Here is a 14915-nt window from a genome sequence, read left to right as displayed (position 1 = left end):
CTGGATCTTTGAATGACATCAATGTTTTCAACCAGTCTCCACTGATGAATAAGATTGCAAATGGTAAGTTGCCACCGGTGCAGTTTGTAGCAAATGGTCGTACATACAACTATGGCTATTATCTAGTGGATGGCATCTATCCAAAGTGTCAAACCTTCGTGAAGCCGTTGAAAAAGCCTGAAGGTAAGAAAAATCTTGATTTCCACAATGCTCAGGCGGTGGCTAGAAAAGATATGGAGAGAGCTTTTGAGATTTTGCAAGCCCAATTTGCTATTGTGAGAGGACCGGCTAGATTTTAGGATCAAAAAATGCTTTGGTACATCATGCACGCTTGTGTGATCATGCACAATATGATCATCGAGAATGAGCATGGCCAAGATTTAGACTACTCACAGTATGAGCTCTTGGGACATCCCGTGCGAGTGCGACGGAGGGCTGAAAGGGTGGCCCGTTTTGTTGCCTCCTATCATGACATTCGGCGTCCTGCAGTGCACAATGATCTTCAGAAGGATCTCATTAAGGAGTGGTGGGAATGGCATGGACGACAGAGAGCATGATTTGTGCGTTCGACATTGCATTGTTCATGAACTATTTGTTGTGTTTATTGCACTATTTGTTGTACTGAACGATAAACTATTTGTTTGGGTTGTAATAACGAAATTGAACTATTTATTGTTGATTTATTTTGTTATAGTTTGATAATTTTTGCTTCTATTTGAAATGCATATATTGTTTGTGCGAGTCGCGCGCGCTGCATTTTTTGCGTGCTGCTGGAGCTGCGCGCGCGCTGCATTTTAACGCGGCTGTTGGAGTCAGCGCTGCCCGTCACGCCAAACCAGGAGATGGGCGCGCGGTAAAGTAGATTTTAGCGCGCGGCGCGTTCGGCGACTGTTGAAGATGCTCTTAGGTATATTTAGCCTACGCTAATTACTAATCATAGTAGTCATTAGCCTGGTTAAAGTACAAATAGTCTCAGTGAAGATAGGGGGACAAAAAGAGATGAAAGGGGCCTCCCCCTCCTCCGGCAGACCCGAGGAGACGATGCTGATTCTCCCCGGCATTTCATTTTGTACAATGAAAATATGAAATGAAATCTCTCCTCTCCTTTCTTCTTTCTTTCTTTCTTCTTGTGGCTCCTATGCAAGCTTGTCGTTGATTTGCCCATTGGTACTGCTGCTAACACCTCCAATCCACCCCCACCATTCCCAAGCATTATTCTCCAGCTAGCCTCTCCTCCCACTATATAAGTTGCACCATTGCCACCACTCTTGTTGCATACAAACACAAGCCAAGCCAAGCCCGGTGATCTAGCAACCGTAGTAGCACTAGTAGTAGCAGCAGTAACAGTAGTCATTGCAATCCACCTTAGTTTTCTTTCCTGTTGAGAAGCCACAGCCCAGTCAAGCATGAGTTCATCGTGGACATTCAAGCAGAACAAGGTGTTCGAGGTGGCGCTAAACAAGTACGACAGGGACGCGCCGGACTTCTTCCAGAACGTGGCGCGGGAAGTTGGCGACGGCAAGTCGGTGGAGGATGTGAAGAAGCACCTTGCAGAGCTGGTAAAAGACGTGGACGAGATTCATACAAACGGTGCCGGCGGCAGCAGCAACAACAACCAAGGCGGTTCCAGCCGCGGTGGCAGCAGCGACGGGCAGAGGTAGTAAGTAGTCTGTCCGAAACTCATACTGGTTCCGGACTGTTCCATCCATGCACATGCATCGTCACATAAGTGGCCAGCCTCTACTACTCATGTGGTGTGTGCAAAGGGAAAGGGCGGTGTTCCTTTCGGCCGGCCTGGCTAGCTTTCTCTGTGCAGTCACTTGCACTGGATGCTTTATATTCCTTCCATACATGGATTTCCCTCTACTAATATGCATGGTTTCTTGCTGCTCCCTTGGGCATGGACTTCTCTGTTCCCTTCTTACTCTGCATGTCTTGCAAATGCTATACTATTTGGTTATCTCTTGAATCTTGACTGAATTTTGTTTGTAATTTATGTGGTCTTGCAAATGTAGTAGCATTGGCTTCTTTTCCATTCTTGAGAGGCAAATTTTAGCATGACTAATCCATGCATGAACATATTTTTGTTCATTCATTTCACTGAGCATAGCCAACCATGCGCTTTGCTTTTTCACTTACGTATCATTGCGGTGATGTCACTTACACTTCAACACTTCTATGTTCAGGAGATCAAGTTTTATAGTAATCCTAGTTGTAAGCTAATTACTACAGCAAAACATGGCATGCCTGCTTAATTAATTGCAAGCTAAACAGATCTCCATGTTCCATTTTACTTATAGGATGAACTACCTGATTAAAATCATATAGTACATGCTCGTACGTGCTAGCATTTGCTTTGTCTGAACAGTATGATCTTCTTTTCGCGATATCATTGTGTTATCGTCCTTGGAGCTTGTTTTGTCTAAGCTAAGCATGAACTGCTCATTCAAACCTTGAGGTGTATTTCTAGGAGCCCTCTCCGATAAATATTAGCCAATCTGGTTAAACCTTTAGTGAGAGTAACTTGCTTGGATCATCAATTTTAATTGAAATTCAGTCAAACTGGTCATAAACGAAATCATTGGTTTCTGAAATCAACATGCAGAATACCTAGGTCTTAGATTTTTTTGACGTTTTATCATCTTTTGTTTTGTGATATCTCTGAGGTTTATCCAACAATGATTCAGTCATGTACCTTAAATATTAACAAGATAATTTTTGTTCGCCGATGACCTGATCGCACTTTGTGCCGCCGAGGAAAAAAAAATCAAAATGGTGTTGCTCATGATGTTCCATGTATGTTATTGGTCATATACACAGGCGCAGCTGTACTATAGTTAACTGCTGTCAGGTTTATCGCAGTTAATTTCAGTCGGCTCCTCAGGTAAACACAGAGTTGATTTTATGGATTTACCAGTAAAACCTATAAAAACGGTGAAGGACAGCATTAGAATATATCCTACACTCCATCTGATAACTAACCTCAAAAGCAGCGCGTCTTTGTTAGGGTTCTAGGCTTTATGTTTTAACCACAGCACACCCTTAATTGGCAAAAAAAAAAGCGCAAACGGGATGCTAATTTGTCCGGGATACCAGAAAAGTGTAGTAAGCAGGTAGCTAGAGAATGCTTTTGCTCAAGATTTGCACATAAAGCTTGTTGTCCTTTCGACGGGCATAAAGTGCTGTCCCTCCTTTTAACAGTTGACGTTTTGTTCTCTCCTTTCGCATATGAACGTACCCGGACAAATTCCAATCTTAGGTTTCCTCCTCTTGCCCCACTAGCTAGACTAGAATAGATCCGCTCTATATGTTATTTCCAAATTAATGTTCTTGACTGGAAAAGACCTTTGTTTCTGTCGGCATCTCTCTCTCCCCCTGCCTTTACAGGGAACATTCAGACTTGTTATACTGTGAGCCAAGCATTTCTATTTCGTTTGTGGATTTCAGTTTCAGTCATTAAATCCATGCCTATGAACCTAGACTAACCCTCAGTTTATTCTCCCCTTTTTCCAGGCCATGGTACCTCAAGACCCAGTGATGGCTGGTCTGGTGCAAGAAGGGCCGAAACAGCCCTCGAGCACAGCTAGCCTCCTCCCTTTCCAGCATGAAACCACCAGTACTACACTACAGATACACATGACCCCATGGTGATGATGATCCGGTCATGTACCTAAAGTTGCTATGGCTAGCGCTTCCTCTCCGATGATGATGGCGACGACGACGAGAAAAAAAGTCCGGGACGTAATCAAGCCCCGCATCGGAGTTGTATCTTTCGTATATCTTGTACCCAATTGTGCCTACGTGTATATGACCCACCACGAGCCCTGTCCCCAGCTATATGGGTGTAGCGCTGGTACCGCCGGAGGTTATCTCGGACGCGACGGTGTATCTTGATGTAGTGGTCTGTCTCCCTGTCGAATCTGTTACCTGACATATATTGCCTAATGGAAATTCCGGTCTACGGATTATTTATCTGTTTTGCTAAAACAGATCTAGATGTGCCTTAGGTATTGCATATTTAAGTCCAATGTCATTGATTCTATGTGAAGATTTATGTGAGTATTTTTAATTTAACCTTTTTGTTTTTATGTCTGATTGAGCCTTGCAAAGAGAGCCTTGACTCAATGGTTGGTTTGCGGTTGTGCAGCCTAACGACCCGAGTTCAATTCCTAGAATTGACATGTGATGCACACGAGTTTCCCTCGTTTATTGAGGATCAAGTTTGATGTGTGGTGGAACCACGTATCAAGATATCTTGATACTCATTTTAAAAAAATTCTGAGGACCATGTTTATCTTGGTACTCATACTAAAATGGTCATATGCATCCCTAGTTGGTGCAGAGGCCGGGAAGTGAAATTATCTCCCATTTTTAAGAAATTGTGCATGCCCGTGAAGGCGACCCTGCAGGCGACGCCGCCTCGGGCGGCCTCATCCGCCATGGATCGGCGCGTTGGGGGAAGATTTTGGGCGCTATCGGACGGCATCGAAGACTCGGAAGGCGAGGCCGGTGACTCGGACGGGGAGGAGCCGCCGGCGGGCTCCCCGACGCCGTCAGACGCGGTATGTGAAGCGTTCAGAGTGGGCTATGACGAGCACAAGGTCGCGCTACTCGTCGATCTGAAGGTCTCGCGTGATGATCCGGCGAGATCGGGATTGAAGGAGGAGGACATCTTCGAGATTGTGCGCTGCATCGTTCATCATCCTACGGCGGCTTCAGCAATCCGGCCATGGCGAGGTCCTCTTCCAAAGGTGAGTCTCCCGAAGCCCACCCTTTCCGATTTTTTTGAAGCGGGTGCGTGAAAACTTGTTCAGAGAAAGAAAAAGAAACGGGCGGCGGCGGCGGAGATGCCGGCGCCGGTGACCGGCCGGCTGGCTGAGATCCGGAACGCGCGGATCGAGCGTTTGAAATTTTTGGTTGGTGCAGCTGGGCCCGAGGATGTGACTTCGGCCCGGTCTGCGGAGGTGCTTTCGGCCCAATCTAGACCGAACCAGTGTGGGCTGGGGATAGCTGGGTATGAGGCCCAGGCTATCCCGGATGCCACATCGGTACTGGACGGTGGCCCATGCATGGTTTTGATCGAGGATCGGTCCCACATCATCCTATCGCCGCCTCCTAGGGTTCGGCATCGCCGTGGAGTTCCTGGCTTCGTTGCGTGCGGACCCTGGACGAGCGCGCCACATCTTTCCTCTTGAAGCCATGGCGGGTCGGGGGAGTGCTCCTCCTGCTGGTCAGAAGGGGTTGGTCATCGCCGGGGCGGCGCCATCCGGGCGTGGTCGGGGTGGTGCTGCTCCTGTGGCTCAACACATCGAGCAGGTGTTAGGGCAGAAGGCACCGGTGGTCGCAGGGATTGCGCCGGCTAGGCATGGTGGTGCTGCTCCACCGGTTCAGAGGCCCAAGGTGGTCACTGGGACGGCGCAAGGTACCGGCTCGGCGAGGCGTGGTGGTGGTTCCGGTCCTAGGCCGCTGGCGCCCGGACCGGTCGCGCTGGCACCCGCTAGTGCTGTGGCGGGGCGCGGCAGTGGTCTTCGGCCTCCACAGCCCGGTGTGGTCGCTGCTGCTCCTCGCAATGGGCAGCAGCCATGGGCGGCACCTGGGCAGCAGCCGCGAGCAGCACCGCCGCCCCACTACGTGGCTCGGCCGCCCAGCATCGGGCCTTGCCGGTTCAAACTCATGTATCGCCTCAAGATGGTGCAGATGTTGATCGTATACCGGTGAACCGAGGTGGTTTTGAACAACCCCGGGGACAATGGGGTGACGATGGCTACAATGCCTATGGGGATGGCCATCATTGTGGCTCATCGGCGGCGGGCGCGGATATGCATGGCAAAGTGATGGCTCAGCTGAGAGACCGTTGTACGGCCCTACGGGTGGTTTTGTTGAGGGGGGATCTGGCCCAAATTACTGGCAGCGAGGTGGCTACCAAGGACATCGTGGTGGTCGCGGTGGTAGGAACCGTTACCGCCAACCTCCTCCACCTGTGGTCGCGGAGCCGACGGCTGAGGTGGTTGCTACCGGTCAAATGCCGGATGTGTCTTGGCAGGCTATGGAGGTGGTTACGGCACTGACCACTGCTGTGGTACCTGAGACTGAGACCTTAGTGTCGGATGCTGTTGGTACTGCCAATAAGACATATGCGGATAGAGCCTCCAAGTGGGCCCGTAAGAAGGGGAAGATGTTGTGCTATCGCTGTGGTGAGAGGGGCCACTTTATTGCGGAATGTGTAATTGAACTTTGTGATACCTGCCTCAAGCCAGCGCATGACACGGGGGAGTGCCCTATTCTGCGGGATCAGATGCCGAGTATCACCATCTACGGAGTGTATTATGCTGAGCTGATGTTTTTTGAGTCTCCTAGTGAGAGGGAGATACCCGACGAACCCAGAGCACAACTACAGGGATTTTCAAAGTTACTAAGAGTGATGTGTCTGAGGCGCAAATTATGCACAGGCTCACTGAGTTAGTTCCAGGTAACTTTGAGTGGGAGCTCACTCGTCTCGAGGCCAACTCTAATAAGGTTGATTTTCCTACTTCGGAGGACTTGGAGCATATGTTGAGTTTTGGGTTATGCAGAGTACCTAGCACTGAGTGCATCCTCGAGTTCCATGAGTGGAAGCGAGTTGAGCCGCAAGGCAAACATCTCACCCAGGTCTGGTTGCGTTTCTCAGGGGCTCCGTACAAGCCGCTTCAGGATGCTCAGGTTGTTGCTAGCTTGGGGTTTCTGGTCGGAAAGACCGAGAAGGTCGATATGGCTTTCACCAGAGCTAATAGAGTGGCACGCTTGTTGGTGAGTGTCCTCGATATTGAGTTTGTGCATGATGTGGTCAAGTGGACTTACAGGGGCATGGTCTTCGATCTTGACATTGAGTTTGAGGATACAGATCTTTTTTCTGAGGCTATGGCAGGGACGGATGTGGATATGCATGATAACAATGATGGTTCGGGGAACACGGAGACGCAAGGGGATGAAGTTGGGCCTGAGTCGGCGAACGGGCCGAGCCCCACCTTGCAGGCGCCTGGGTCTGGGGTTGCTCCTTCTGCTACGGTACCCATGAACACGCTGCGATTCGGTTCTTTTGAGCCTGCTATTGCTCCTCCTAGGCTTTGGAGCGATCGGGTGGAGTCTGATGACGTGCTGGACGGCACGCTTCCCCCCTTAGACTTTGCTGTGGGTGAGGTCTTTACCAAGGGGGTGGAGGATCGTGGGAAGGTGGCCCCTTCTCCCCCTTCTCTTTCAGCTGCTGTGCCACGGTTGAGGACCGAGGACGAGGTGCTTTCTTTGCCGATCGGCGATGTGCCGAGGTTGAGAGGGAGACCAGGGCAGGAGGCCTCAGTTCCTTCTTCTCCTGTGGTAGTCAGGGCGACCACGCCTACGGCGTCTGTTGGCTTTGTGGGCCAGCAGCCACCTGTTCCGCCGCAGGGGTTGCTCCTGCCATCGTCGATTATTGTGGATGCCTCTCCCGCCAGCGTGACAGCTGCTATTCAAGAGGAGCGAGGGCAGGCGACCCCTGTTCTTATCTCCCACCGCCAGCCTATGGGTGAGCCCACGATTGAGTTGTCCGCGACTAATGGGGAGCGTGGGCAGATGGCCAGCGTTTTCACCCCCCTACGTTCGCCGGGGCCGGTGCCAGCAGCAGGCCCTGGGGACTCTCTACATCCGCGCGGTGGGGGTGGGGCGGGAGGCCTTACCCCAATCAAGGCCACTAGGGAGGAGGTCATAGCTTTTGGAGGTATCCTGGATCCGATGTCTGAGGGGTGGCGGATGAGCTGTCATCTTCAGGACCAGCCGGACGTTGATGACATGCAGCTGAGGTGCGCCAGGCGGGCGGCCAAGCTTCGTGATATTGAGGTCACTACTGGTATGTCGGTCAACACCTCCAATTCTATTTTGCACTTTCCTGATGTTGAGATTATTCATAATGCAAATTAGCTGGGAGTTTCACTAGGTAGTAATGATAATGAGATCTCGCATTCGGTTAATGACATCTTGGATCTTGAAGCGAATCGTGCTTTAGACATGATTCACAATTTAGCAGCCATTAAACCTATGAACGATTCCGATATTGCTCAGTTGGGAGTCAAGGTGTTAGATACGCTTTGTGCAGATATTGCCCCTTCCCCTCCTGAGATTGAGGAGGAGGGAGGTTCTTTACCACTTGGGGGGAGTGAACCTATAGAGGATCCTTGCGGTAGACCCACCGAACACGATTGTGAGGACCGGGTGGAGGAAGTAGCTAAGGCTAAACGCAAGTGGCAACGCAAAATTTACCCAGTCTCAGCGGTGCGTAGAAGTGCTAGGAACCGAATGACCAAAAAATTTCATGATGAGTTATGAGAGGAATTTTTTGGAATAACAGAGGTCTGAGGGACTTCACTAAAATAAGATTTCTAGCAGAGGCTTCTATCGACCATAGGTTGGACTTTATTGCCCTTTCTGAAACAGGAAGAGGCAACTTTTCCCCTCAATTCCTATATACGTTGTCGGGAGGTGTCGATTATGACTGGCACTGTCTTCCCCGAGAGGAAGATCAGGTGGGATCTTACTTGGGGTTAAATGTGAGAAGTTGGAAGTCCGAGCTGTGGTCATGGGAGATTTTGCCGTCAAGTTCGGGTTAGGTCGAAGGTCGACGGGTTTAATTGGGACCTGGTGGCGGTGTATGGGGCCGCACAACCAGAACTCAAAACAGATTTTTTTGGCGGATTTAGTCCGTATTTGCAGGTCTGAGCAGATTCCAATCTTAATGGGGGTGATTTCAATATTATTAGAAGGAGAGACGAAAAGAACAATGATAATTTTGATGGCAGATGGTCGTTCATGTTTAACACCATTATTGAAAGCTTGGATCTGAGAGAGATAGAGCTTTCGGGAAGAAAATTCACATGGGCTAATACTCTGCCAACCCCCACTTTTGAGAAGCTAGACCGTGTCCTCGCGATCATTGACTGGGAACAGAAGTTTCCTCTGGTTACCGTCCAGGCATTATCGCGCGGAATCTCGGACTACACCCCCTTACTGGTTGACTTGGGTGAGGCAACGCACGTGGGGAATAAGAATACCTTCTCTTTCTAATTAGCGTGGTTTAGGAGAGAAGGATTTTTTGATCTTATAGCCAGGGAGTGGGCTAAAGATTCAGGAGGAAGGACTCCAATTGAGAGATGGCAGAATAAGATACGACACGTGCGAAGTTTCTTGCGTGGGTGGGCTAAGAATCTCAGTGGGATTTATAAGGTTGAAAAGGAAAGGCTCCTTACCCTTATTCAGGCCTTAGATGTCAAAGCCGAGTCCATGATCCTAGATGTAACGAAACTTCATGTTAAATTAGATGCAGAGATGAGATTGAAAGAGCTCCTGCGAGAAGAGGAATTGAAGTGGGCATTGCGGGCGAAGGTTCGCAAGGTGATCCAGGGGGATGCCAACACTCAATTCTTTCATATGATCGCCAACGGCAAGCATAGAAAGAAAAGGATCTTTCATCTTGAGCAAGACGAGGGGACGATTGTAGGACAGGAGAATCTTAAATTATACATCACTAATTATTATAAGCAGCTTTTTGGGCCTACGGAGGATAATTTCGTATCTCTGGATGAGTCGCGGACTGAAGATGTCCCTCAGCTTGCTTCTGATGAGAACGATATTTTAACTGCTCCGTTCTCGGAGAAAGAGGTGTTTGAAGCTATTTCTCAAATGAAGAATAATAAAGCTCCGGGGGACGGATGGATTTCCAGCGGAGTTTTATAAGAGGTGCTGGCATATCATTAAAGGGGATTTGCTTTCGATGTTCCAGGATTTATTCGCTAGACAACTTCACTTGTTTCATCTGAATTTTGGAACCATTACCTTGCTTCCTAAGAAAACGGAGGCAATGCGAATTGAGCAGTTCAGGCCTATCTATCTTCTGAATGTAAGTTTCAAAATTTCCGCCAAGGTTGGGACAAATAGACTCACGCAGATTGCGCATTCTGTGGTGCAGCCATCCCAAACTACTTTCATGCCAGACCGAAACATCCTTGAAGGGGTGGTGGTCCTCCATGAAACGCTCCATGAAATCCATACAAAAAACTAGATGGGGTTGTTTTCAAAGTGGATTTTGAGAAAGCGTACGACAAAGTCAAATGGCCATTCCTCCAACAAGCATTGAGAATGAAAGGTTTTGTTCCAGCCTGGAGAAAATAGGTAGAATCTTTCATGCAAAAAGGAAGTGTTGGAATTAGAGTGAATGATGATGTAGGTCGCTATTTCCAAATGCATAAGGGGTTGAGACAAGGAGATCCAACGTCCCCTATTGTGTTCAACATTGTAGTCGACATGTTGACAATTCTAGTAGGGAGGGCTAAGGATGTTGGCCAAGTAGGTAGTTTGGTACCTCATCTAGTTGATGGAGGTGTATCTGTCCTACAGTACGCAGATGATACAATTATCTTTATGAAGCATGACTTGGTAAAAGCGAGAAACATGAAGCTGGTGTTATACTTATTTGAACAATTAACCAGACTAAAAATCAATTTCCACAAAAGCGAATTGTTCTGTTTTTGTAGAGCCAGTGAGGAACAAGAGGCGTATAAGCAATTGTTCGGGTGTGAATTGGGGGCTTTACCTTTCACGTATTTAGGTATACCCATTCATCATCGTAAGCTAACAAATAGAGAATGGAAGTGCATTGAGGATCGATTTGAGAAGAAATTGGGATGCTGGAAGGGCAAACCGATGTCGTATGGAGGCTGTTTAATTCTTATTAATTCGGTGCTCACAAGTATGCCCATGTTCCTATTGTCTTTTTTCAAGGTATCAGTCGGAGTTCAGAAAAGACTTGATTTCTATCGATCCTGTTTTTTCTGGCAAAGTGATGACCTAAAGAGGAAGTACATACTAGCTAAGTGGGACATTATTTGTCGACCAAAGGACCAAGGGGGTCTAGGTATCAAAAATCTAGAGGTGAAGAACAAATGTCTCCTTAGCAAATGGTTGTATAAACTTTCTTGAGAGACTGAGGCAACATGGGCACAGATTCTGCGTAATAAGTACCTCCAATCCAAAACTTTATCCCAAGTGATAGTGAGGCCGATGGATTCTCCTTTCTGGAAAGGATTGATGGGAGTTAAATCGGTCTTTCTTAATCAGACCAAGTTTTTCGTCGGTAACGGTACTTCTACGAGATTCTGGGAGGATACTTGGCTAGGGGACACGCCTCTCGCGCTTCAGTATCCTTCTCTCTATAGTATTGTTCAACAAAGAGATGCAACCGTTGAGTCAGTATGTCAGTCCACGCCTCTAAATATCAGCTTCAGGAGAGCGTTAGTCGGTAACCGTTGGGAAGCTTGGCTCCATCTTGTGAGAAGATTGATGGATGTTCAACTCTCTGAACGTCCGGATCAGTTGTGTTGGAAGATTACTAGGAATGGGGAATTTACGGTTAAATCCATGTACTTGGATGTCATTAATTCAAGTTCTATTCCTACCTCGAAACATGTTTGGCACGTCAAAATTCCCTTGAGAGTTAAAGTGTTTATGTGGTTTATACAGAAACAAGTCATTTTAACTAAGGATAACTTGATTAAACGCAACTGGAGTGGATCCTCTCGATGTAGTTTTTGTGACACGGATGAAATAGTCAAACACCTCTTTCTTGATTGTCCTTTGGCAAAGATTCTTTGGCAATCAGTTAACATAGCCTTCAATATTACTCCACCGAATAATATTAGCACGTTATTTGGGACGTGGTTGGATGGGATTGAGTCCCAAACAGCAAGACACATTCGTGTAGGAGTGTGTGCTTTATTATGGGCTATCTGAAATTGCAGAAATGATTTAGTTTTTAACAGAACAACAAATACTCACTTTTTGCAGGTTATCTTCTGAGTTACTGCGTTGATCCGTATGTGGTCGTTACTCACTCCGATGGAGGCCAAGGAGCGTTTGGTTACTCGATCTATGATAACCCACATGTATAGGGGATCATAACAGTTTTCGAGGGTAGAGTATTTAACCCAAATTTATTGATTCGACACAAGGGGGCCAAAGAATATTCTCAAGTATTAGCAGCTGACTTGTCAATTCAACCACACCTGGAAACTTAGTATCTGCAGCAAAGTGTTTAGTAGCACAGTAATATGATAGTGGTGGTAGCAGCAACAAAAGTAAAGACGGCAAAAGTAATGTTTTTGGTATTTTGTAGTGATTGTAACAGTAAAAGCGGGAAAGTAAATAAGCGTAAACCAGTATATGGAAACTCGTAGGCACCGTATCAATGATGGATAATTATGCTGGATGCGGTTCATCATGTAACAGTCATAACATAGGGCGACACAGAACTAGCTCCAGTTCATCAATATAATGTAGGCATGTATTCCGTATATAGTCATACGTGCTTATGGAAAAGAACTTGCATGACATCTTTTGTCCTACCCTCCCGTGGCAGCGGGGTCCTATTGGAAACTAAGGGATATTAAGGCCTCCTTTTAATAGAGAACCGGAACAAAGCATTAGCACATAATGAATACATGAACTCCTCAAACTATGGTCATCACCGGGAGTGGTCCCGATTATTGTCACTTCGGGGTTGCCGGGTCATAACACATAGTAGGTGACTATAGACTTGCAAGATAGGATCAAGAACTCACATATATTCATGAAAACATAATAGGTTCAGATCTGAAATCATGGCACTCGGGCCCTAGTGACAAGCATTAAGCATAGCAAAGTCATAGCAACATCAATCTCAGAACATAATGGATACTAGGGATCAAACCCTAACAAAACTAACTCGATTACATGATAAATCTCATCCAACCCATCACCGTCCAGCAAGCCTACGATGGAATTACTCACGCACGGCGGTGAGCATCATGAAATTGGTGATGGAGGATGGTTGATGATGACGACGGCAACGAATCCCCCTCTCCGGAGCCCCGAACAGACTCCAGATCAGCCCTCCCGAGAGGTTTTAGGGCTTGGCGGTGGCTCCGTATCGTAAAATGCGATGATTTCTTCTCTCCCGTTTTTTCTCTCCGAAAGCAAATATATAGAGTTGGAGTTGGTGTCGAAGGGTCAATACACCCTCGTGGAAAGGGTGTGGGCCCCCTGGTCTTCATATTTGGCGAGGATTTTTTATTGTTTTTTCTAAGACCTCCTGTGGAGTTTCAGGTCATTCCGAGAATATTTGTTTTCTGCACATAAAACAACATCATGGTAATTCTGCTAAAAACAGCGTCAGTCCGGGTTAGTTCCATTCAAATCATACAAGATAGAGTCCAAAACAAGGGCAAAAGTGTTTGGAAAAGTAGATACGATGGAGACATATCAACTCCCCCAAGCTTAAACCCTTGCTTGTCCTCAAGCAATTCAGTTGACAAACTGAAAGAAAGAAAGAAAAACTTTTACAAACTCTGTTTGCTCTTGTTGTTGTAACTATGTCAAGCCAGCATTCAAGTTTTCAGCATAGATCATAACTAACCACATTTGCAATAATTCTCAGGTCTCACAATTACTCGTATCAGTAGCATAATCAACTAACAAGTCATAATGATAAATCTCGGATGACAACACTTTCTCAAAACAATCATAATATGATATAACAAGATGGTATCTCATTAGCCCTTTCTGAGACCACAAAACATAAATGCAGAGCACCTTTAAAGATCAAGGACTGACTAGACATTTTAATTCATGGTAAAAGAGATCCAATCATAGTCATACCCAACATAGATTAATAGTGATGAATGCAAATGACAGCTGTGCTCTCCAGCTAGTGCTCTTTAATAAGAGGGTGATGACTCAACATAAAAGTAAATGGATAGGCCCTTCGCAGAGGGAAGCAGGGATTTGTAGAGGTGCCAGAGCTCGGTTTTGAAATAGAGATAAATTGTATTTTGAGCGGTATACTTTCATTGTCAACGTAGCAACTAAGAGATGGCGATATCTTCCATGCTAAACACATTATAGGCGGTTCCCAAACAGAATGGTAAAGTTTATACTCCCCCTCCACCAACAAGCATCAATCCATGGCTTGCTCGAAACAACGAGTGCCTCCAACATACGTCAGGTCCCAGGGGGAGTTTTGTTTGCAATTAATTTTGATTTAGTTTGCATAAAGCATGGGACTGGGCATCCCGGTGACCAGCCATTTTCTCGTGAGTGAGGAGCGGAGTCCACTCCTCTTGAGAATAACCCGCCTAACACGGAAGATAAGGACAGCCTTTGTTGATACATGAGCTATTCGAGCATACAAAAAAGAATGTTTATTTGAAGGTTTAGAGTTTGGCACATATAAATTTACTTGGAACGGCAGGTAAATACCGCATATAGGAAGGTATAGTGGACTCATCTGGAATAACTTTGGGGTTTAAGGGATTGAATGCACAAGCAGTATTCCCGCTTAGTACAGGTGAAGGCTAGAAAAAGACTGGGAAGCGACCAACTAGAGAGCGACAACAGCCATGTACATGCATTAAAATTAATAAACATTGGATGCAAGCATGAGTAGGATATAATCCACCATGAACATAAATATCATGAAGGCTATGTTGATTTTGTTTCAACTACATGCGTGAACATGTGCCAAGTCAAGTCACTTAAATCATTCAAAGGAGGATACCACCCCATCATACCACATCATAGTCATCTCAATGGCATGTTGGCACACAAGGTAAATCATTATAACTCATAGCTAATCAAGCATGGCACAAGCAACTATGATCTCTAATTGTCATTGCAAACATGTTTATTCATAATAAGCTGAATCAAGAACGACGGGCTCATCATATTTACAAAAACAAAAGAGGTCGAGTTCATACCAGCTTTTCTCATCTCAGTCAGTCCATTATATATCATCATAATTGCCTTTCACTTGCACGACCGAACGATGTGAATAATAATAAGAGTGCACGTGCATTGGACTAAGCTGGAATCTGCGAGCATTC

The 14915-nt window shown here is 46.5% G+C and overlaps 1 protein-coding gene across 1 annotated transcript; it reads left to right on the top strand.

Moving 5' to 3' along the window:
- Positions 1 to 1265: 1265 nt before the first annotated feature.
- Positions 1266 to 3995, top strand: LOC125525003 (protein RADIALIS-like 4). The gene is made up of 2 exons (XM_048690030.2): positions 1266 to 1657; positions 3514 to 3995. The coding sequence occupies exons 1-2, from the start codon at positions 1407 to 1409 to the stop codon at positions 3536 to 3538; spliced, it is 276 nt and encodes a 91-aa protein (XP_048545987.1). The 5' UTR covers positions 1266 to 1406; the 3' UTR covers positions 3539 to 3995.
- The last annotated feature ends 10920 nt before the right edge of the window (positions 3996 to 14915 follow it).

Source organism: Triticum urartu, chromosome 7A, assembly GCF_056163025.1.
Source record: "Triticum urartu cultivar PI428250 chromosome 7A, HENAU_Tu73, whole genome shotgun sequence".
NCBI lineage: Eukaryota > Viridiplantae > Streptophyta > Magnoliopsida > Poales > Poaceae > Triticum > Triticum urartu.
This window is presented reverse-complemented; position numbering and strand designations above follow the sequence as displayed.

Excerpts from the sequence above, each read along its gene's own strand:
- LOC125525003 (XM_048690030.2), top strand. The coding sequence starts at position 1,407 with ATGAGTTCATCGTGGACATTCAAGCAGAACAAGGTGTTCGAGGTGGCG. Across the intron at positions 1,658-3,513 it reads GGCAGCAGCGACGGGCAGAG|GCCATGGTACCTCAAGACCC; the intron begins GTAGTAAGTAGT and ends CCCTTTTTCCAG.